Below are 21,462 nucleotides of genomic sequence, written 5' to 3'. Positions count from 1 at the left end.
TGTTGAAGAGGTTTTGGCATCCCATGACCAAGAACTGATAGATGAAGAGCTAACACAATTGGAAGAGGAAAGGATAACAATCGAAACTGAATGCAGTAGCAAACAGACCGAAAGTGAAGTCGTCCAGGAACTGAACGTGAAGCAACTGCATGAGATTTTTGCTGCAATGATAAAGTACAACTTTAATTTTGAAAGGGTATGTTGGTTTAGGGCATATTTGCAAGATGGTTTGAGTGCTTACAAAGAACTGTATGATAGAAAAATGCGCGAGGCTAGCAGTCAAGCATACTGTCGTTTTTCAAGCCTTCCACATCAGCCACAGCAGATGATGAACCTCGACCTTCGACATCGAGACAGGCAGACATAGAAGAAGATGAGCTGCCTGCCCTGATGGAAACAGACGACACCTCAGTGTCCCACCACCCCAACCCCCGGGCTGCGGACAGATACCGATTCGTGGAGAATGCAGCGGTAGCCGGGATGCACCCGGCACATCTTTGAGGAAAAAAAAGCCAAAATAAACAAGCTAATTAATTAGGTGCCGCCCGACACATAAATGTCGGCCTAGAACAGTGACGATTGCCGATTGCGTCACCTCTGATCTGGGTCGACATTTACATGCCAGGTGGCACCTAATTAATTAGCTTGTTTATTTCGGCTTTTTTCTTAAAGATGTGCTGGGTGTGTCCTGGCTACCGCTGTACCACTGCATGCTTCACGGATTGGTATTCGTTGGCAGCCTGGAGGGTAGGGTCGGACGACTCAGCCTAACACACCATCATCAGTGTGCTCGGTGCTGTCTTCCCAATTCCGATAAGTGATACTACATTGTACATGCGCTAGTTCTACTTTATATAGGCTGTGTATTTGGTATGATTTGGCAGCTTCATAGCTTAAAGGTTACTGGAGAGAGTGTTTTTGCCGAGAGTACTTGTGCCGCGTTTTTGCAACAGCGCTTGCGCCGTGTTTCTGCCGAGAGCGCTTGCGTGAGATTTTCGCTACGGAGAACAGTGCGGCAATGATTGTAGAGAAGTATTTCTACTTTATATAGGCTGTGTTTTTATCATATCATTCCTGCTTTTACTATATGTTAGTTATTTTAGGTTTTATGTGTTACTTGGCACGATTTGGTAGGTTATTTTTGGGTCTGCGAATGCTCACAAAATTTTCCCATGTAAATAAATGGTAATTGCTTCTTCGCTTTATGACATTCCAGCTTACGAACCATTTCATAGGAACGCTCTACCTTTGGATGGCGGGGGAAACCTGTATCTATCCTGTGCCTGCTGCCATGTAAGCCTATTCAGCTGAGAGCAATCAGAGCTTTGATGCTGGCAGTGTTGACTTGGGGGTGTACACTGTTGTAGGTTCACTTATTCTTTCAATGAATTTGGTAACATTTGTGGAGGTAACATTTGGCACATCAGGTGGCAACCTCGAGTTGCCAGCTTGATGCTCTACGTAGGAAGAGTCATGCAAGGAGCTGACCGGATTTGAACCTAGGACCTCTCACTCTGAAGTCTGATGTAGATGCTTCTATGCTACCGGCACAGACTAAAGATATGGAAAGTGGTCTATGTAATTCCAGAATCTTGTAGTGGCCTTTATTATTAGGGAGCAGTGTGGTAAAGCAGGGGTAAATCAATAGAGGAGTCTTGTTTCACGGATATTAAATGTAAGTCCAATGAATAAGTCAATGGGGATTTGGAGCTTGGCTGTGTGTATGTGCGTGCTCATGTGCACATGAACATCTGCATGCTAATGTCTTGGTTTCAATTAACCTTGCTTCATAAGTGGAGGCAATTTAGATTAAATCTTGTCAATTTGTTGTAATCTTGTGGATAGCTTGTCAGACGCAACATGTAGCCTGGCAGGAAGAAGAATTTGAGTGAAGTGTTAGGCTAATGAAAGCTCTACTTGAAAGCAGATAACATTAAAATCTGGTTTAGTGTTGTAGTGCAACTGATTCAAATCATTGGTCTTCAATCATATACTAGATGAAAGTGAATTTCTCTAGTCTGCCAACTTCACGAATGATACTCCACAGTACTTGGAGTCAGAAACCAAATAGAACTGACACTGTGGCTCCCTGTAATTTTCTTGAAGCTGTTGTATGCTGCAGACCAAATCAACAGCAGTTTGCAGAATAACGCATGTCTTCTGGAAGGAGGACAACTATTGCAAATACTTTGGCAGATAATTGGAATTGCTTCTGTAGTTGCCAAATTCTACCACCTCTGATCTGTGGCAGACAGTGGAAAAAATGTCAAGGCTGTATCTTTAAGGCTTTGTGTGTGTATGCGTGTGTGTGTCTTCATGCTCCTGTAACTCCTCACTAATAGCAATGAGAAGGCAGCATGTCCTGGGTGCTGAGGGTCATTAATGATGTCACGTTTTTGAAAGTGAGGTGTCCCAGATGCTGGCGAGACTAGTGCTCATGATGCAGCCAGCTCAGTTTACAACTTTCTGCAGCTTTTTACAATCCTTTGCAGTGGCCCTCCCATGCCAAACGGTGCTGCCATGAGTTAGAATGCTCTCCACAGCACATCTGCAGAAATTAGTGAGCATCACTGGTGACATACCAGCTTTCCTCAAAACTCTTAATGAAATGTAGCCGCAATCATGTCTTCTTTGTAACTACATCGATACATTGGGATCAGGCTAGATCCTCAGAGATGTTGTCACCCAGAACTTGAAACTGCTCACCCTTTCCACTTCTGTGATCCCTCAATGAATACTGGTGTCTGTTCCCTTGACTTCCCTTCCTGAAGTTCACAATCACTTCCTTGGTCTTACTAACATTGAGTGCAGGTTGTTGCTGTGCACCAGTCAACCAGCTATCTGTCTCACTCCTGTACACCTCCTCGCCACCATCTGAAATTCTACCAGCAGTAGTTGTGTCATCAGCAAATTTATAGATGGCGTTTGAGCTGTGCATAGCCATAGTTGTGGGTGTAGAGAGAGAGTAGAGCAGTAGGCTAAGATAGTAGGCTATCCTCGGCAAGGAGGAGATGTTATTTCCAGTCCGCAAAGACGGTGGTCTCCTGGTGGGGAAGTCAGTTGTAGCGAGAAGTACGGAGGCTGAGGTTTTGGCACTTATTGACTAGAACTAAAGGTACAATTCTGTGGAACACTGAGTTATAGTCAATAAACAGCATTAATAAGTATTACTAATGTAAGGGTTTCTTCTTTTATGTTACTGCTAAGGTGAATAAGATGGCTTCTCTGTCCTGTTAACTGCTGAGACAGTGGTTCACCATAGCAGCATGTTTGGGTTATAATTAGTGATAACGGGGCTTGTATTCATTTGCTAACCAATTGGGATAGATGTTATTCTTTCTGTCTGTGTGAAAGCTGTTAGTTTGCATGGGCTTGGGGTAGAATGCACGAGGAGGATGAAGAGAGGAGACGTGGCTTGAGGAGATGGTTGCCGGACCTGCTGGGCCTGGGCTCGGGGTGGGAGCCCAGGGGCAGACGAGTGAAGGAGGATCAGCGAAAGGGAATCCATGAGCTCCAACGTTTGTGCACTAGACATGTTTATGAGATTATTGGCGCCTTTTATTTGTTTTCCTTTTCTTTTGTTTCTCTACTAACCCCATACGTAAATATAAAATCTTCATCGTTTATCCGCACATTGTGGACTGAATGTTATTTCGGGGTACTGATGCTACACAGGGGACACAACACGCATCATCCACCCAAACAAGAGTGCTAAAGTTTGGTCGGGGAGGGGGGCGCCACCCCCGAGATCATGCCACTAGATGCAATGAGTCTTACAATGTGGGGTTACTTGTCCGGGATATAGATTTTTGTAGGATACTGCGTGTTTGCCCTGTTTAAGTCAGTGCTGGTGTGTCTCTGTGTGATTGCGGTTAGACATGTGTGCCTCTGTGGGATTGGGGTTGGTAACGGGCTGAGTGGGGTGGGTATTTGTACCTTGGATGAATTGTTATTTCGATTTTTGAGTATGGTTAAAGCTGATGGCAAGTTTAAAGTCATAGATGAAAAGTTGATAAAATGGCGGGCTCAGACCTTCAGCGCGAGCTAGCGCTGATATCACGGAAGTGGGATTGCCGGTGTCTATTGGTGCCCTGGGTGAGGCGGGGCCAGGGACTGTCCATACTGTCAGGAAGGAGGGGGTGGAGGTGTACGAGACGTGGGCGGAACAGATCTCTCAGTTGTCAGAGTGGCAGTGCTCGGTTGAGGGAGAGCGGCAGGGATTGGCTGAAAGTTCGAGTAGGTGGGCTGTTGACGGTGTTGGAACTGTTAGGTTCAATTACCCCGTGGTGACAACTGCCAGTTATCTGAAAGCGAGGGGAAAATGCGTTTGGTTCGACTGGAAGTAAAATGCAGCATCTGGGAGGCTTTCCATACCTGTGTCAGGAGATTGGGGGCAAGTTTTCAGGGTATCTTCTCTGGCTAGGGGAGCAGATAAATTGCTTGCGGTGCCAGGGGATCCGTTAAGGGGATCAGCCCCTCCCTCAGTTGGTCAGCTGATCAGAGAGGTGTCGGGAAACTTAATGGAGGCCCAGTAGGGTAATGGATTGGGGTCTCTGGGGGAACATGTTCCCAGCAATGTACCAAGGAACTCCAGGAAGAAAAGGACCCTATTTCTGAGGGCTCAGTGGGACCACGCTTCAGTGTGTCGTTACGGATGGAGGGAGGCTACGCTAAGGCCATCCTTGACACCGGGGTGCAGGTCAAGTTGTTGTACAGTTCGTTTTACAACCGGTATTTGAAGCATTTACCCTTGACACCATTCCGGGCACTGGAAAGTCAGAATATCAATGCTGGGGATTATCCAGAAGACGATTATTGGTCAGTGAAACTGGAGGCCTCGGAGGCCAAGGTGGAGGTGTCTGAGGTTCGTGAATCGTTGGTGCTGATGTGTCCGCACACCATTGAGATGGGCAGCATTTCGATTCTGGAGGGAACCAACACCCCGCTGGTGAGGAGGCCCATGGGGCCCTGCCAGGAGGAGGTGGGGGCATTGTCTGTGCACCCATGTTTCGAGCTGCTTGTGAGGACGTGTGTAGCAGCAATTGGGCCAGTACTGAATTTAAATGAGAGCCGATGGTGGTACGGCCCAGGGGAAGTATCTGAGGGTGAGACCCACTTAGTGGATGCTCCAACGTACTACGAGAGGGGGGAGTTGACCGCTGAAGACACCTCGGTGAGAGAAGTTGCGACGACTGACCTCTGTAGACGTGGAGGACGCAGGCAGCGTGTGTGTGGGTTATAGGACCCTGAACAGGCGCACTATCCCTGACCAGCATGCAGTCCCGAGGGTCGTAGGCGCACTGGTCTGCCTTGAGTGGTGCGAAGTGGTTTAACGTGCTGGATCTGAGGAGTGGATGTTGCCAGATCCCGATGAGTGAGGCCGACAATGAGAAGACGGCCGTTAAAAGTCCCCTGAGATTCTTCCAGTCCGAAAAGATGCCCCAGGGCATATCCGGAGCCCTTGCAACTTTCCAGCAGGGCATGAGGAAGACGGTGGGGGATGTGGAATTGTTTGGAGTTTTGGTGTATTTGGATGATCTCCTAGTATTGGGATTCGCCTTGGACGACTATGAAGCGAGGCAAGTGAGGGATCCCAGGTGACTAGGGGTTAACAAAGTAAAACTTTCTTTGGACGAGTGCCAGGTCTGGAGAAGGATGCAGCTTGTGAGTGTTCTGCTGAGAGAGGAGATTTGCACCGCTGAACTGAACGCTCAGAGATGCAGGCCGGAGACTGAGTGCCACAATTTTGGGACAAAAATTGAAGAATTGGAGCCTACGCACGTCAAAGTGGAGACAGGAAAACAGAATTCCAAGCCAAAATGGCGGTCATTTACTGATGAAGTAATCCAGAGAGACGAAACAATGACCAGCCTTCGAAAGGATCAGCAGAAACTGGAGAAATTGATCCAGAACAGCTTGGAAGAAGCTGGTGGTGTAATTGCGTCCCAGATGGAGATGAACACGAAGCGTGAGTCCGAACTACTGCGGCTGGAGGCAGAGGAGTCAAAGAGGAAGCTGACGTCTCGATTGCAGGAGGCTGCAAAGGCAGCTCAGGCCAAGTGCTCCAGTTTGGAGAAAACCAAACAGCAGCTACAAATCGAGTAAAAGGAGAAGAATGTGGATTCGAAGGATGACAACATGAAGGTGTGGTACATGCTGCCTTTCACTAACTTCCCCTTGTTGGATGAAGAGACTCCTGGCCCTTCTCCCACTGAGTCAGGTGAGGTGGGGGTGCTAGCTGTGGGCAGCCTGGGTTACTGAAGGAGAGACGGACACAGGACAGGAGGCACCGAAATGCAGTGGGGGCATGAGTGAGAGATTGAGAGAGGATTTGGCAAGCAGACCTGAGGTATCCCCAGTAGTGTCCAAGCCTGAAGGGTTTGGGTGAGGGGGTACGGAGGTCTCGAAAGATTAGGAAACTCCCAGATAGGTTGGCCTATGTAGCGCCTAGGGAACAGGGCCTAAGGTCTACTGTTTGGGGAGCAATGTCACTGTTTGTACCTGGATTGTGTTTTTGTGTCTACAGGAAGGGTTGGCGAGTTATTTAGAAGTCATGAGGACATGACTAAATTTGGTGGGGGAGAGTGTAAAGGTTTCTTCTTTTACGTTACTGCTAAGGTGAATAAGATGGCTTCTCTGTACTGTTAACTGCTGAGACAGTGGTTCTCTATAGCAGTATATTTGGGTTATAATTAGTGATAATGGGGCTTGTATTCATTTGCTAACCAATTGGGATAGATGTTATTCTTTCTGTGCGAAAGCTGTTAATTTGCGCGGGCTTGGGGGAGAGGGCGTGAGGAGGGTGAAGAGAGAAGACGTGGCTTGAGGAGACGGTAGCCGGACCCGCTGGGTCTGGGCTCGGGGCGGGAGCCCAGGGGCCGATGAGCGAAGGAAGGTCAGTGAAAGGTTGCAACACCTTGCGAGGGTTCATCCTCTTGAGAGACGTCCTGATGTTGGGCTTGAAGATGAAGATCGCAAGGTCACCAAATGCGGCAGGGATTCACACAACCGTAGTTTTATTCTCCCTTTCAAAGCGTGCGTAAAAGGTGGTGAGCTAATTGGGGAGTGAAGCATCGCAGCCATTCATGACATTAGGTTTCACTTTGTAGGAAGTAATGGCCTGTAAACCCTGCAGAGCTGATGTGCATTTGATTCTGTCTCAAACCTCAACAGAATTGTTACTTTGCTCTTAAGTGTCTACTGAGGTCGTACTTGGAATTGTATAGTTCTGGATCATCGGTCTTAAATGCCATAGATCAAGCTCTCAGCAGACTATGAATCTCCTGGTTCATCCACGGCATTTGGTTTGGATATATCTGGTATGTTCTCAGAAGCACAAACTCGTCCACACAGGTTTTGATGAGGTCAGTGACAACTGTGGTAAATTTATTCAGACTCAAAGATGAATCCCTGAATATCATCCAGTCCAAGATTTCAAAGCAGTCATGTAAGTGATATGTTTTCTTGGTCCTCACAGCTGGTGCTGCAGTCTTTAGTCTCTGCCTATATGCTGGGAGATGTCCTGCCAGGTATTTAGACTTTACAAAATGTACACGTGGGATGACATGGTAAGCACTCTGGCTGGTGGAATAACAGTGGTCAAGTGTGTGGCTTCACAGGTGGTAGCTTTTCAGAGACTTCTTCAAGCTGGCGTGGTTGAAATCTCCCACAATGATAGGGAAGGTTTCGTGCCTGCTGATGACATTGCTCAGCTGCGACAGAGCTTGACTGACATTGGGCTGAGGTGGAATGTACACCACTAGCAGGATGATGGCAGAAATCTCCGTCAGCAGATAAAATGGACGTTTGGCCACTAGATGTTCCAGGTGGGCTGTGCAGTACTGAGACAGAACTGCAAGTTTGTGCACCATGATGAGTGGATCATAAAACATACTCCACCTCCCCCTACCTTTAGAAGACTGAAGTGTCGTGACTTTGCAGAGAATGGTGAACACATTGGGCTACAGAACTGCGTCCGAAATGGCAGGTATGAGCCACGTTTCTGTAAAGCAAAATACACAGCAGTCCCTGATGTCCCTCTACGACAGCAACTTTGCTCTGTGATCTTCAATTTTATTTTCCAAAAGTTGTGTATTCACCAGAAGGATATTCGGGAATTAAAGTCTAAAGCCTCAGCGTTTCAATCAAATTTGTAGCCCAGTGTGGTATCCCCACTTCCATTTTCTGAAAGTGGAACTGCACTCGTGACACAGGTCTGGCACCCGAGGTTTGTTGATTTTGCATATCAACAGATATTTTAAATGCCGTAAAACAATATTCCTTACTAAAGTGCCCATGGCTATGACTGTGGATTTCAGATGTGGTCCTAAAGAGGAATATTTGATGATTCTTATTGGAGCTGCACCAGTCACAACTTGATGGCGCCATCTTGTTGCAACCTTTCTGCCCATTCAGCTGGCCGTCACTTACACCTTTTGGTATCCAGTTCCTCCTTGGCTTCGCCAGCCATCTTCAAACCCATAAAATTGGTGTGTACACGAGTCATAAACACAAGAAATCCTGCAGATGCTGGAAATCCGGAGCAATGCACACAAAACACTGGTGGAATTCAGCAGGTCAGGTACCATCTATGGAGATGAATAAACAGTCGACATTTTGGGCCAAGATCCTCATGTCTGGATCTGATGCGAGAAGATGCCAGAATAAGAAAGTGGGGGGACGGGAAGCAAGACAAGCCAGAAGGTGATGGATGAAGCCAGATTGGGGGGGTGGGGGGGGGATATGATAAGAAGCTGATAAGTGTTAAGTGGAAAAGGTAAAGGGCCGGAGAAGAGTGACTCTGAAGAGAGAAGGGTTGATCATGGGAGAAAGGGAAGGTGGAGGGGCACTGGGGGAGGTGGTACGCAGGTGAGGAGAAGTGGTAAGAGGCCAGCATGGAGAAATGAATAAGTGTGTGGGGGGGAGGTGGGGGGAGGTGGAATTACAGATAGTTGGAGAAATCCATATTCACGCCACCAGGCTGCAGGCTACCTAGACAAAATATGAAGTGCTGCTCATCCAACCAGGGGGTGGCTTCATCATGGCAGAAGAGGCCATGGACTGCCATGTCAGACCGAGAATGGGGAGAGGAATTAAAATGATTGACCCTGTAGAAGTTCTGCTGTTTGCAGACGGAGCCGCGGTGCTTGACAAGGAGTACCCCAGTCTAGGCCGGGTCTCACCAATGTGGAGAGGTCACACTGGGAGCACCGGGTACAGTATACAACTCCAAAAAGTCATGCTCAGTACTAAGATAATAATCAAGTAGTGGTTGTATCATGTATTCTGTGTGTTCTATTGCCATCTTTATTTCTTTGCATTATCATCATTGTCACTTTTATCAATTTATAACTCCTGCCTATCATAGACCTCCATAACTCTTTTCTAGCTTATGGTCTTGCATTGCATATTAGTTTTTTCTGGTTCCAGTGAAGGAATGTCGACATGAAAAATTAAGTTTGTTTCTTCTCTATTGCCAGCTAATCTGGTGAGTAATTATAGAATTTTAATTTTCCGACTGATTTTGCGGAACTCATGAAATGGGAAAATTGAGCTTATTGGTTCAGCAAGGCGCCTCGAACTTGAGTGCAGGAATTGCCTCATTTGCCTGAGAGAATTGTATAATGCTATGGATACCTGAGTGCAGAATCTTTGAAACACTTCACTGATGTTTGTCTTTCTGTTGTTCTTAGATTTCAGCCAAACCCAAGAGGATGGGAAAGCAGAACAGTAAACTTCGTCCGGAGGTGCTTCAAGACTTGCGAGAAAATACAGAATTCACAGATCATGAGCTCCAGGAGTGGTACAAAGGCTTCCTTAAAGATTGCCCAAGTGGCCATTTAACTGTGGAAGAGTTCAAGAAAATATATGCAAACTTTTTTCCATACGGCGATGCTTCAAAGTTTGCAGAGCATGTGTTCCGTACCTTTGATACAAACGCTGATGGAACTATTGACTTCAGAGAATTCATAATTGCACTTAGTGTTACGTCTCGGGGAAAGCTTGAACAGAAGTTGAAATGGGCGTTTAGCATGTATGACCTGGATGGCAATGGGTACATTAGTCGAAGTGAAATGCTGGAGATTGTTCAGGTATGCCAATGCATAAAAATGTGCAATTTGATGTTACAGTAACTTATTTTTTGATTTCGCTGACACCAGATTTTGCTAATATTGTAAAACACAAGATTCTGTTTAGATGACCCACTCTATTTCATGCCCAAAGTTTTCACTGTGGCTGACAATGATAAGTTGTACAATTTATAAAATATTTGAAGATGAACATTCTAGTCAATATATTAGATGTGAAAGTCTCTGAAGTAGGAGTGGAGAAACTAGTGTTCAAAGAGTCTGAAGTTTTGGAAAGGAAATGGGAACAATTTTGAGAGGCTCGGGTGTTATGGTGGAAAAAGTTGTAGGTTTGTTTTTTTGGGAGCTGAAATGTATAAGTGTGCAGTATTATCAAAGGGTTCTTTGTAGTGTCAGATATGTAGGTGAAAGTTTAGTTTAAATTCAAACAGGATGCAAGCACCCATTAGATTAGCTTAATGACAAACAGGAAGTTGAATTTCAGGACAAGCTGATGACAATAGCAAAGTTTTAATTTCATTTTCACTATTTTTTGAGCTAGTATTTTATGTTAACATTTGATAAATACATGAAAAGGCTTCAGACCTGGCAACAGCAGCAAGGTTAGGTCAGGTTACCACAATGTGCTCTTGTTGCTGCCATTGTATTGCATGTAAGTGATAGAAAGGACATTGGGCACAGCCCTATACCATGGAAAAACCATGCCTATATGAAGAAACCATTAAAGGAATTATGTCTGCTTTAGAATGGTATGAAAAGAACAATAAAATTCGGTGTAGATTGTAGAAGCAACTGAGGGTGATACAAGTTTTGTCCAGTACTTTGTTGGTATTTGCAGGACAGTAGCTTAACTGGTGGGCATTGAATAAACAGTAAAGGGCTCCTGATTTGGAAAAGAAAACTTCTGATTCCAATGTGATGAGAATATTGAGTTACCTTTTTGAAAAGGGAGAATTTACAGGGTGTGCATAAAATGTTACTCCAGGGACAAGAGAAGTGAGAGAGAAGAGAATGGACAATCATTTTCCCAGTCTCTTGCTGTAGACAGAATCATCCAATGGCTACAGTCAATACGGTGGACTTTCAGCCATTGAGTCCATACTGATCCTTTTGTTACAGCATTCCAGCTAGCCCCACATCCCTATCTTCTCCCACAAAATGTACAGATATTTTCCTTTCAACTGAAAGAAAAGGTTGGTAGCTCAGGTTGGCTGCTTGTTTGTAGGGTTGTTTGCGAAGCCTGGAAGTTAGCTCGCAAATGTTCTGTCACCAGTCACAGTGACAGCATCAATGCACAATTGAGTGTTATTCCTACCGACTGCTTACATTTGTATTGATCCAACTCGTTGTTTTGATTGGTTGGTTGATCAATCAGCCAGGGATACAGGCCAACGGAGATCACTTAGCTATGTGGTTGACTGGGACCCAGCGGAGATTAGCGGCCAGCACAGCAACCAACCAATCAGAACAATGAGTTGGACCAATATAAACACAAGCGCCTGGCACTGATGATGTCACCTTGTCTGGTGACAAAACGTTTGCGACCTAACCTCTGGGCTCGGCAAACAACCTTAAAATATTTTCCTTTCAATTAATTTAATTCCAACTCTATTACTACTTGCCATTTTATTCCAGTTCCTAATTATTTTATAAAATGTTTTTTCTCGGGCAGCTACCAGAGAAGACTGTTAACATGCCTTTTTTCCCCAAAAGAAGGAAATTAATGATAGACTTACTTGAGGCAATATAGTTACATAAATGGAGAGCAATCTTCATTCATAAAATATATTTTAATTCTTAGCTAGTTTTGAAAGCTATGCCAACAACATTTTTGGTCGCTTGAAGAACTTAACAGTTTAAGCAGAAGTAATCACATGCTTGGATAGATTGATTATTATTGCATTGCTTCAGTAATTTACTCAGTGCTCAGCAAGTACGATGTGGGACCAAAGGTTAGCCTGCACTAATGTAAAAACTGAATTTCAGGCAAATCTTAATGCTGAAATCAATTAAGTCTATTGCCATAAATATTAACATTTTTAAAATAAGATAATATTTGAAGTTACTTCCTCAGGTCCAGCGATATCTGGTGTCACAAGGCCACACTTAATTATAAATATAACCCTGTTAAAATAATCATTATTGTAGTTCCTGCTTGCTTAATTGCACAGAGCATAAAATACTAGAACTGCTGATAAGTTAGTTATGATGAGTGATGATCAGGATGGAGGAAGGGGAAGGTAAAAATTGAGCAACATTCCTTAAGTTATGTTGCCTAGAAATACAAAAGCTAATTGTATGTACAGTCGGCGTTCACTAATCCGACTACCTGTAGTCCAGTTCCTTTGATAATCCGGCACTGATTTCAAAATTTCCACGCAACTATAATTTCAAATTTCCCAGGCCACCGTACCAATCTGTTGCGCATTGTTTTGGTTGCGCTAGATCTGTTCACGTGTTGGCATGCTCTTGTAAGCACAGACAGGTGATTCCTGCTTGTTTTCCTGCATTTATTAATATCATTGGCTCTTTTTTTTTAGCCCCAATTATGGCCCCAGTGAGTAAAGGAAATGCACCCCGTGCTGTGAAGTGAAAACACCGCACATTATCCATTAAAGATAAGGTTGAACTCTTGAAAAAACTGGACAGTGGTGTATCAGTGAAAATCTTGTGCGAGTGTTACAACATTGGGCTCTTCCACAGTGTACGATATAAAGAAACAGAAAGAAAAACTGCTACATTTTTTTGCTGATAGTGACTCAAAGAAACATGTGCGTAAGAAGAACAATGAAAGACAGAAGAAGTTCGGCATTAGATAAAGTTCTGATAATGTGGTTTAGGCTTCGTGTAAGTGAAGGTGTTGAACTATATGGAGATATGGTGAAGGAACAAGCAGAAGTGTTTCATGAAGAACTAGGACTAGATTATGAGTGTGAAGGCTTGCTTCATTAATTCAAGCAGCATCATGGATTACAGTTTCGTGCAGTGTACAAGGAAGCAGGAGCAGAGTTTGTTGTGAGGGCATTGAAGAAGGGGATACACTTTAAAATAATCCCATTAAGCTTTCCTTTGGTAGCTTCCAAAATTCAGTTTCATTGGTGTATTCAGGAATGCCATCATAACCTTAACATACTGGAAGAGCAACTGGACATTAATACTTTATTGTTTGATAATTCAATTTATCCAATGCTATTCTTTAAACTGAAATATTTTGATCAATATTACTATCAAGTTTTTCGGAATTTTGGAAAACTAGAAAACAGAGCCTGCAGTATACATCTCTACTCCTAACTTCATATTTGTATGCATATCTGTAGCACTGTCAAAAGGATTTTGTGTATTTTGTGGACTTTCCTAAACAGTAATTGTCGGTACATACTTGATAAAAAAGAAAGGATTAGAATACAAAAACAAGGATGTAATGCTGAGGCTTTATAAGGCACTTGGGGTATTATGGGCAGTTTTGGGCCCCTTATCTAAGAAAGGATGTGGTAACATTGGAGAGGGTTTACAAAAGTGATTCTGGGATTGAAAGGCTTGTCATATGAGGAGTGTTTGATTCTGGGCATGTACCCACTGGAATTCAGAAGAATGAGGTGGGGTATCTTGTTGAAACTTATTGAATGTTGAAAGACCTCAATAGAGTACATGTGCAGAGGACCTTTCCTATGGTGGGGATGTCTAAGACCAGAGAAAACAGCCTCAGAATTGAGGGTCATCCATTTAGAACAGAGATGAGGAATTTCTTTAGCTAGGAAGTGGTGAATCTGTGGAGGCCGAGTCAGTTGGGTATGCTTAAGGCAGACGTCGACAGATTCTTGATTAGTCAGAGCATGAAGGGATATGGGGAAAAGGCAGGAGATTGAGGCTGAGAGTGAAATGGATCAACCATGATGAAATGGCAGACTTGACTCAGTGGGCCACATGGCCTAATTCTGCTCCTTTATCTTATGGTCTTGTGATGTACTATGAATGAACTTTAAAGCCTTTTTCTCTTTCAATATTTTTATTAGTTTCTACATGAAAGAATACAGAGTACAAGAGGATATATTATAAATCAAAAAAAGATAAAATAATACCAAATACATTATATTAGAATCACACTTGCAAACAAATTACCCTATATTCCTGTAAATTAAATTGTAATATTGAAATGTAATAATTTTATTATACAAAAAATATCTAAACCCACTACGAAGATCAAAGCTGGTAAAGAAAGAAAAAAGGAAAAAATCCTTATCATAAAGTGAAATATGTTATTAACTACCATCTGTACATTAACAGCAAGTTAAAGGTTTTGAAAATAGTTCAGAAATGGTCCCCACAATTTTTGAAAGTCTTGACCAGATTCAGAAATTGAACAACGGATCTTCTCTAAATTTAAGCATGACATAACATCATGTAACCATTGAGCGTGAGGTGGTGGAATGACATCCTTCCATTTAAACAAGATCGCCCTCCTAGCTATAAGAGAAGTGAACGCCAGAATGTGCAAATCAGGTGTCTCCAAAATAATATCTTTTCCTCCAACAATACCAAATAGGGCGGTCAAAGGGTTAGGCTTAAAATTTACCTTAAAAAGTATCGAGAAAGTTTGGAATACTTCCTTCCAATATCTTTCAAGCCTTTTTAACAATTGTTTCTGACATTTAGGAAAAACTGAATACTGATAACTTTTTGATTTATGTTATACACATGTTCAAAATTGAATGTGAATAGTCTTCATCTTAAGCACATTTTAATATTAATATATTGATACAATAAATAATGTTAACCAATTCAATTTCCATTCTCTCAGGCAATTTATAAAATGGTATCTTCCGTGATGAAGATGCCTGAAGATGAATCAACGCCAGAAAAACGAACAGACAAGATCTTCAGACAGATGGACACAAACAACGATGGTATGTAAGAAATGAAATGTGGCACAATTTACAAACAGCAGATTGCCAATTGCTAATGGAATAATTTAGAAGAATGGGGAGGGGGATCTCACTGAAACCTACAAATGTTGAAAGGATTAGCTAGGGTGGATGTGGAGAGGATGTTACTGTGATGGGATTATCCAGAACTAGAGAGCACAGCCTTAAAATTGAGGGACGACCCTTTAGAACAGTGGTCACCAACCACCGGGCCACGAAGCGTGTGCTACCGGGCCACGAGGAAACGATATGGTTTGGCAATGTGACCGTGTTGCTGACTTGCCAGTTGGCACCTTCTTGTGCCTTCTTCCTGGTGACAGAAATATTGCCAAATGTAACTGACCAAAAAACATTTTTCTTAAAGGAAAACGTTTTAGAAAAAGGATGGTATGTAATTTTCGTGCAGATAATTTTAGCATGTAAAAAAAAGGAAAAAACCAAAAAGCCCAATGAATTTTCTGATGCCAACCATATTGGGAAAAGAGCCCAATTTCTGGAATTTGCCGCCGATAAAGCCAATCTGGTAACCCTGTAATGAGTCAGCTGCACCTTTCCTCATTCCCTGTCATGCCCACTGTTGAACTTGAACGCACGCGAGGTCATTACGCACGTGTCATCCATGTCAGCGCGGAAAGAAGATTAACTCCTCTAGCTTGCGCATGATAACGGCCTGAAAAGTCTGTTTGACATAACATCTCTGCTGGCATTTTGGATCAAAGTCAAGGCTAACTATCCTGAGATAACCACAAAAGCACTGAAAACGTTGCTTCCATTTCCAACATCGTATCTCTGCGAAGCGGAATAGACTGGACATAAGGAACCCCCTTCCAGTATCGCTGTCTCCCATCACCCCTCGATGGGACCATCTTATTGCTGGAAACAAGCCCAGGGCTCCCACTGATTCACTGATATTGGTGTGTTGCAATGATTTTATATGTTTGTAACGTTCTGTTATATTGGCACGTATATGTCTAGAGGAAATTCCACCCAGCACCCGCCTCAACACTCCCCACAGGGTCGGTTGCCGCTCGAATCAATCCCAAACATCAATCATCAGCCAGCACACCCAGTAAATTTTAACAAGTACACTTTATAGATATTACTAATTCTATGACATTAATATAAATTTGATACAGAAAAGGAAGTAATGGGGAAAAAAAAGGCGCCAACACTTATCAAAGTCCAAGTTCTTCGCGCGCAACCGTTGGAGCTCAATCGAATCCGGACGACCACTCGGACCCCGTCGACTCACGGCTCGGGACCACCCGGAGTGATCAACCGGAGCCTCTCCGCACGTCCGCCGTCCTCCCCGTCTCTCCTCCGACTCCCCGTCTCTCCTCCGACTCCCCATCTCTCCACCGTCCTCCTCATCTCTCCACAGTCCTCCTCGTCTCTCCACCGTCCTCCTCGTCTCTCCACTGACTCCGCATCTCTCCTCCAACCTCCCCGTCTCTCCTCCGACACCCCCCGTCTCTCCTCCGACCCCCCCCTCCCCGTCTCTCCACCGACCTCCCCGTCTCTCCTCCGTCCTCCCCGTCTCTCCTCCGACTCCTCGCCCAAAAACCCCCGCACGTCCGCCGTCCTCCTCGTCTCTCCTCCGACTCCCTGCCAAAAACCCCGCACATCCACCGTCCTCCCCGTCTCTCCTCCGACTCCCCCCCCAAAAACCCCGTCCACCATCCTCCTCGTCTCTCCTCCGACTCCCCGTCTCTCCGCCATCCTCCTCGTCTCTTCTCTGACTCCCCACCAAAAACCCCGTCCACCGTCCTCCTCGTCTCTCCTCCGACTCCCCGCCAAAAACCCCCGCACGCCCGCCGTCCTCCCAGTCTCTCCTCTGACTCCCCGCCAAAAACTCTGTCCACCGTCATATGATACAGCATGGTATCCGAAAACAAAACGATACATGAACACCCATTGGTTAATAGCACCCTGCTATCTCTAATAACCCAAGCAACTGTCTAGTTAGAGACTGTCTCAGCATTCCCCATATAACATAACAAGAGAAGCCATTTTAAATTTAACAAAAAGAAAGACCCCATTCGAGGAAAATATATGCTGTGTGTTTAATATCCAAACATTACTTAAAATGTTATGATGCTATTGACTTATAATTGACTTATCATTATATTCATGTGAGGAAAATATGTACTGTGTGTTTAATATTAAATTCGTTAGATAAACCCTTTTAGAAATGAAATTGAGTTTATTAGCCACTTATAAGTGACTTATAGTTGACTTATCGCCTATATTCCGGTCGTGATTAACATCCAACCCCACCCCCACCACTCCCCCCCCCAGTCGGCTGGTCCACAAGAATATTGTCAATATTAAACCGGTCTGTGGTGCAAAACAATGTTGGACACCCCTGCTTTAGAACAGAGGTAAGGAGAATTTTTTTTTTAGCCAGAGAGTACATCTGTGGAATACTCTGCCACAGTCTGCGGTGAAGGCCAAGTCCATGGGTATATTTAAGGTGGAAGTTGATAGTTTCCAGATCAGTCAGGGCATCAAAGGATATGGCGAGAAGGCAGGTGTTTGGGATTGAGAGTGATCCTGGTTCAGCCATGATGGAATGGCAGAGCTGACTTGATGGGCTGAATGGCCTAATTCTGCTCCTGTGTGTTAAGGTCTTATCTATCCTGAGGTGAAAATTTTGGAAATAAGGACAAGATTTGCCTTCATGGTATTGTTTCCTTCTCCTTTACTCCCCCTCCCCATAGACTATCCTGGTAAAATATGCATTGATTACAATAGTGCTACCAGTCCCAATATCTTGATCCTGAGATGCACATCTCTGAGCAGCACACACAAAATGGGATAGAGGGATCAGAAGTACAGAGAGTGCACAATTTCAAGTTCCTGGGTGTCAAGATCTCTGAGCATCTAACCTGACCTGAACATATCAATGCAGCTGTAAAGAAAGCAAGACAGCAGCTATATTTCATTCAGACTTTGAGGAGAGTTGGTTTGTCAACAAAAATCGCATCCTTTTTCTTGCCTCCAGTTTATTGGTTGAGACCTTTGTTACTATACTTACACTGCCACCACTATACCAAATGATCCATTACATTCCTCATTGTGATACATCATAAACTTGTCCCATTTTGGAAGGTATACCCATGCATTTTATACTAGCTAACAGGCATGTTAGTGTTTGATTGTTGACCTTCAAGATGAAACTGAATTGGGTCCAAATTCCTCTGGATTGATTACAAACCAGCTCCAAAGGCCTATTTTATTGTATTATAAAAACCTATACTTAGTACATGCACATAATAGGAGAAGGAATAAAGAAAGATGTATATTTAGAGGTAATGGTTCATTTCCTGTTGTGTTGTTGCCTACGAAGTTGAGCAGAGGATTAAGTTTGTTCAAACCTAGATGCTTAAATTTCATTCTGTGCTTATAAAGCCGCATTGTTTTCTTACGCTGTAAAGATTGGCGTGTGTAGAAGTCATCAACATTATCTAGCAACTTTGTCAATGACACTGCAGTGTTATTTATAAATTTCTACACTTGTATTAATGCAGGAAGATGTTGCCAGAAAGTATAAACAGATACAAGGTTTTTAAGATTCATCCCGTTCCACAGAATGAGCCACTCACTAACGCATGCCTTGGATTTGGGTGGAGAGGGGTGCGCGGTTGATAATTGGATTATAAACCCCCTTTAACTGGATCATTTTACAGTCCAGTGTCTATCTGAAGACACCCAGGGCTTCAACTTAATGTTGAAAGGTTGTATCCCGTACATTATGGCACTCACTTATAGGAACATTGGCCAGTGTTTTTCCATGAATGTAATAACTTTCAGTTGACTTGATAACATATTGATCTGACTTTAGTCAACCTGAGTAGTTGTATCAATGATTGAGTTGACCAGTTGGGGTTGAATATTCTTAACATTATCTAATTTCAGTGGTGATGACTCTCCTCTTGTGCTCAATCTAGTTGCTATTTATCTGCAAATTTAATTAACTTTGTCCATTTATTCATGCTGTTCAAAACATAACAACAAAATGAATTTTGTTTTAAGGTTTTGTTTGTTTATTTTTGCATTAATTCCACACTTCTAATTTAAACACTAAAGGTAAAATTTTCCTGTGTAATTCAGTGCACTGCGCTTTGTTCAACAGCCCTGTGAGGAATTGTACTCCAATTAGAAAATATTTGAATCAGTAAAATTCACTGAAAGAACTGAAGAACCCATTGCTGCTTTAGAATTTTGCACCCCATAATCTGCAGCAATAAAATAGTGTTGAAAAAAAATTTGTGTTCATTAGCTAAAATGTAACAATTAATTGATAGAATATCCATGTTGGAAAGTGGAAAAAATCTATAACATTTTTAAACATTTATTTCCAGGCAAACTCTCCCTTGAAGAATTTATTAAAGGTGCCAAGAGTGATCCTTCCATTGTTCGGCTATTACAGTGTGATCCCAGCAGTGCAAGCCAGTTCTGATTTACGGAAACAAAATGTCTGGACAGTAATGGAGGACCACTGGCTTGTCATTCAAGCTTAGCTTGCAGCAGATGCCTGTCACTCATTCCTTGTGGTTCGGTGGCCAGATTTTGCTGTACCATGCATTACAGTGGCTGGCTTTCTGCAGTAACACAAGTGCAGCATTCCCATGCAGTTGGAACCTTTCCACAAATATTCGGAGTTTTAACTTATGTTTACATGCAGTTGTCTTGAGTTTTTTTTTAAAACAGTTAATGCGTCTGCTGTGTAGCTTCAATCACTTATTGGTTAAGGAGGTTTGTAAATATTCAATGAATAACAATGGAAATATTAGAGACTAGGTCACAGGCAGGTGTTGAAATAACAATGAATGCAGCCGACAGCTAAAAAGCTTATTGTGAACCCACCTGTCGCTTCTATGCTTCTATAAGAAAACTGCTTGCACTTAAAATGTTGGTTGGGCATTTCAAAATTTTTCTTTAGAGTAAAATTCAATGTTGAAAGCAAGAATATATTTAATGTAATGGTATTTAGCCTTGTATTTCATTTCCAAGCTGGTTTCATGCATATATATTGATATTTTTATCCTGTTGACTAGTGATTGAACACATTGCAATTACCAGTGACTGTCATGGACATTTAATATTTGCCTATTATGTAAAATATATTGATCAGAAATTTAAGTTAATTTTTTATTATGAATAGATGCAAATCTGTTTTTAGGGTTGTGTAAGGAAGGTGAATCTTCCAATTTATGTTGGCAGAGTAAAATGTTAAATGTACAGCAGTAGGGACTTAATGAAATGAAGGTTGTTATCTGTTACTGATATGTTGCAACATCCTTTTGCAATGTCTCTGTATCCTCAGCTATCATTTGTTCAAATCTTGCATATTCTGGTGTTACTTGACATTTGCCCACTGCTGAGAAGTGTACCAAAATAAAGCCTACATTTTCTTGTCTGTGGGTGATCTTTGTAATATTTATAATTTTTGATTAAAATAGTGTGTGGGGGGGAGGAGAATGATCTTCATTTTTCAATGTTCAAAGTAAATTTATTATCAAAGTGTAACCCTGAGATTAACTTTCTTACAAGCATACTCAGTTAATCTGTGACAGAATCAATGAAACACTGCACCAACTTGGGTGTTCAACCAGTATGCAAAACGCAACAAACTGCAAATACAAAAAGAAAGATTTAATAATATTAAATAAGTAAGCAATAAATATTGAGAACATGAAATGAAGAGTCCCTGAAGTGAGATTACAGGTTGTGGGAACATTTCAGTAATGGTGCGAGTGAATTTGTGAAGCCACCCCTTTTGGTTCAAGAGCCTGATGGTTGAGGATGACTAGTGGTGTGAGTCCTGAGGCTCCTTTACCTTCCCGCTGGCAGCAGCAAGAAAGGGAGCATGACCTGGGTGGGGAGGGTCGCTGATGATGGATGCTGCTTTCCTGCGACAATAATTCATGTAGATGTGCTCAATGATGGGAAGAGCTTTACCTGTGATGGACTGGGCCATATCCACTAATTCAAAGGTTTCAAAGGTACATTTCATGTCAAAGAAATGTATAAAATATACATCCTGAAATACTTTTTCTTTGCAACCATCCATGAAAACTGAGGTGTGCCTCAAAAGAATGACAGTTAAATGTTAGAACCCCAAAGCCCCCACCAGCAAAAAAAAAGTATCGACACCAAGCACTCAGCAAAACATCAGCAAAGACACAGACTTGCAGTGCCTCAAAGACTACTTGTTCACCTGGTATTTGACAGGTTCTCCCTCTCTCCTTCTCTCCCTCTCTCCCTCTCTCCCTCTCTCCCTCTCTCCCTCTCTCCCTCTCTCCCTCTCTCCCTCTCTCCCCCTCTCCCCCTCTCCCCCTCTTCCCCCTCTTCCCCCTCTTCCCCCTCTTCCCCCTCTTCCCCCTCTTCCCCCTCTTCCCCCTCTTCCCCCTCTTCCCCCTCTTCCCCCTCTTCCCCCTCTTCCCCCT

The 21,462-nt window shown here is 43.2% G+C and overlaps 1 protein-coding gene across 4 annotated transcripts in view; it reads left to right on the top strand.

Moving 5' to 3' along the window:
* The window catches only part of LOC134340460 (hippocalcin-like protein 1), a 65,043-nt gene extending 44,594 nt beyond the window's left edge, over positions 1–20,449 (top strand). For all 4 annotated transcript variants that reach the window (XM_063037752.1, XM_063037777.1, XM_063037761.1 and 1 more), the window contains 3 exons: positions 9,693–10,091; positions 14,887–14,992; positions 19,375–20,449. In XM_063037752.1, coding sequence (XP_062893822.1) covers positions 9,693–10,091; positions 14,887–14,992; positions 19,375–19,472 — 603 coding nt within the window. In that variant the 3' untranslated portion in view covers positions 19,473–20,449. The remainder of the gene's footprint in view (positions 1–9,692; positions 10,092–14,886; positions 14,993–19,374) is intronic.
* The last annotated feature ends 1,013 nt before the right edge of the window (positions 20,450–21,462 follow it).

Source organism: Mobula hypostoma, chromosome 2, assembly GCF_963921235.1.
Source record: "Mobula hypostoma chromosome 2, sMobHyp1.1, whole genome shotgun sequence".
Classification (NCBI taxonomy): domain Eukaryota; kingdom Metazoa; phylum Chordata; class Chondrichthyes; order Myliobatiformes; family Myliobatidae; genus Mobula; species Mobula hypostoma.
The sequence above is the reverse complement of the archived record's forward strand: the minus strand, read 5'-3'. Positions and strand labels throughout refer to the sequence as shown.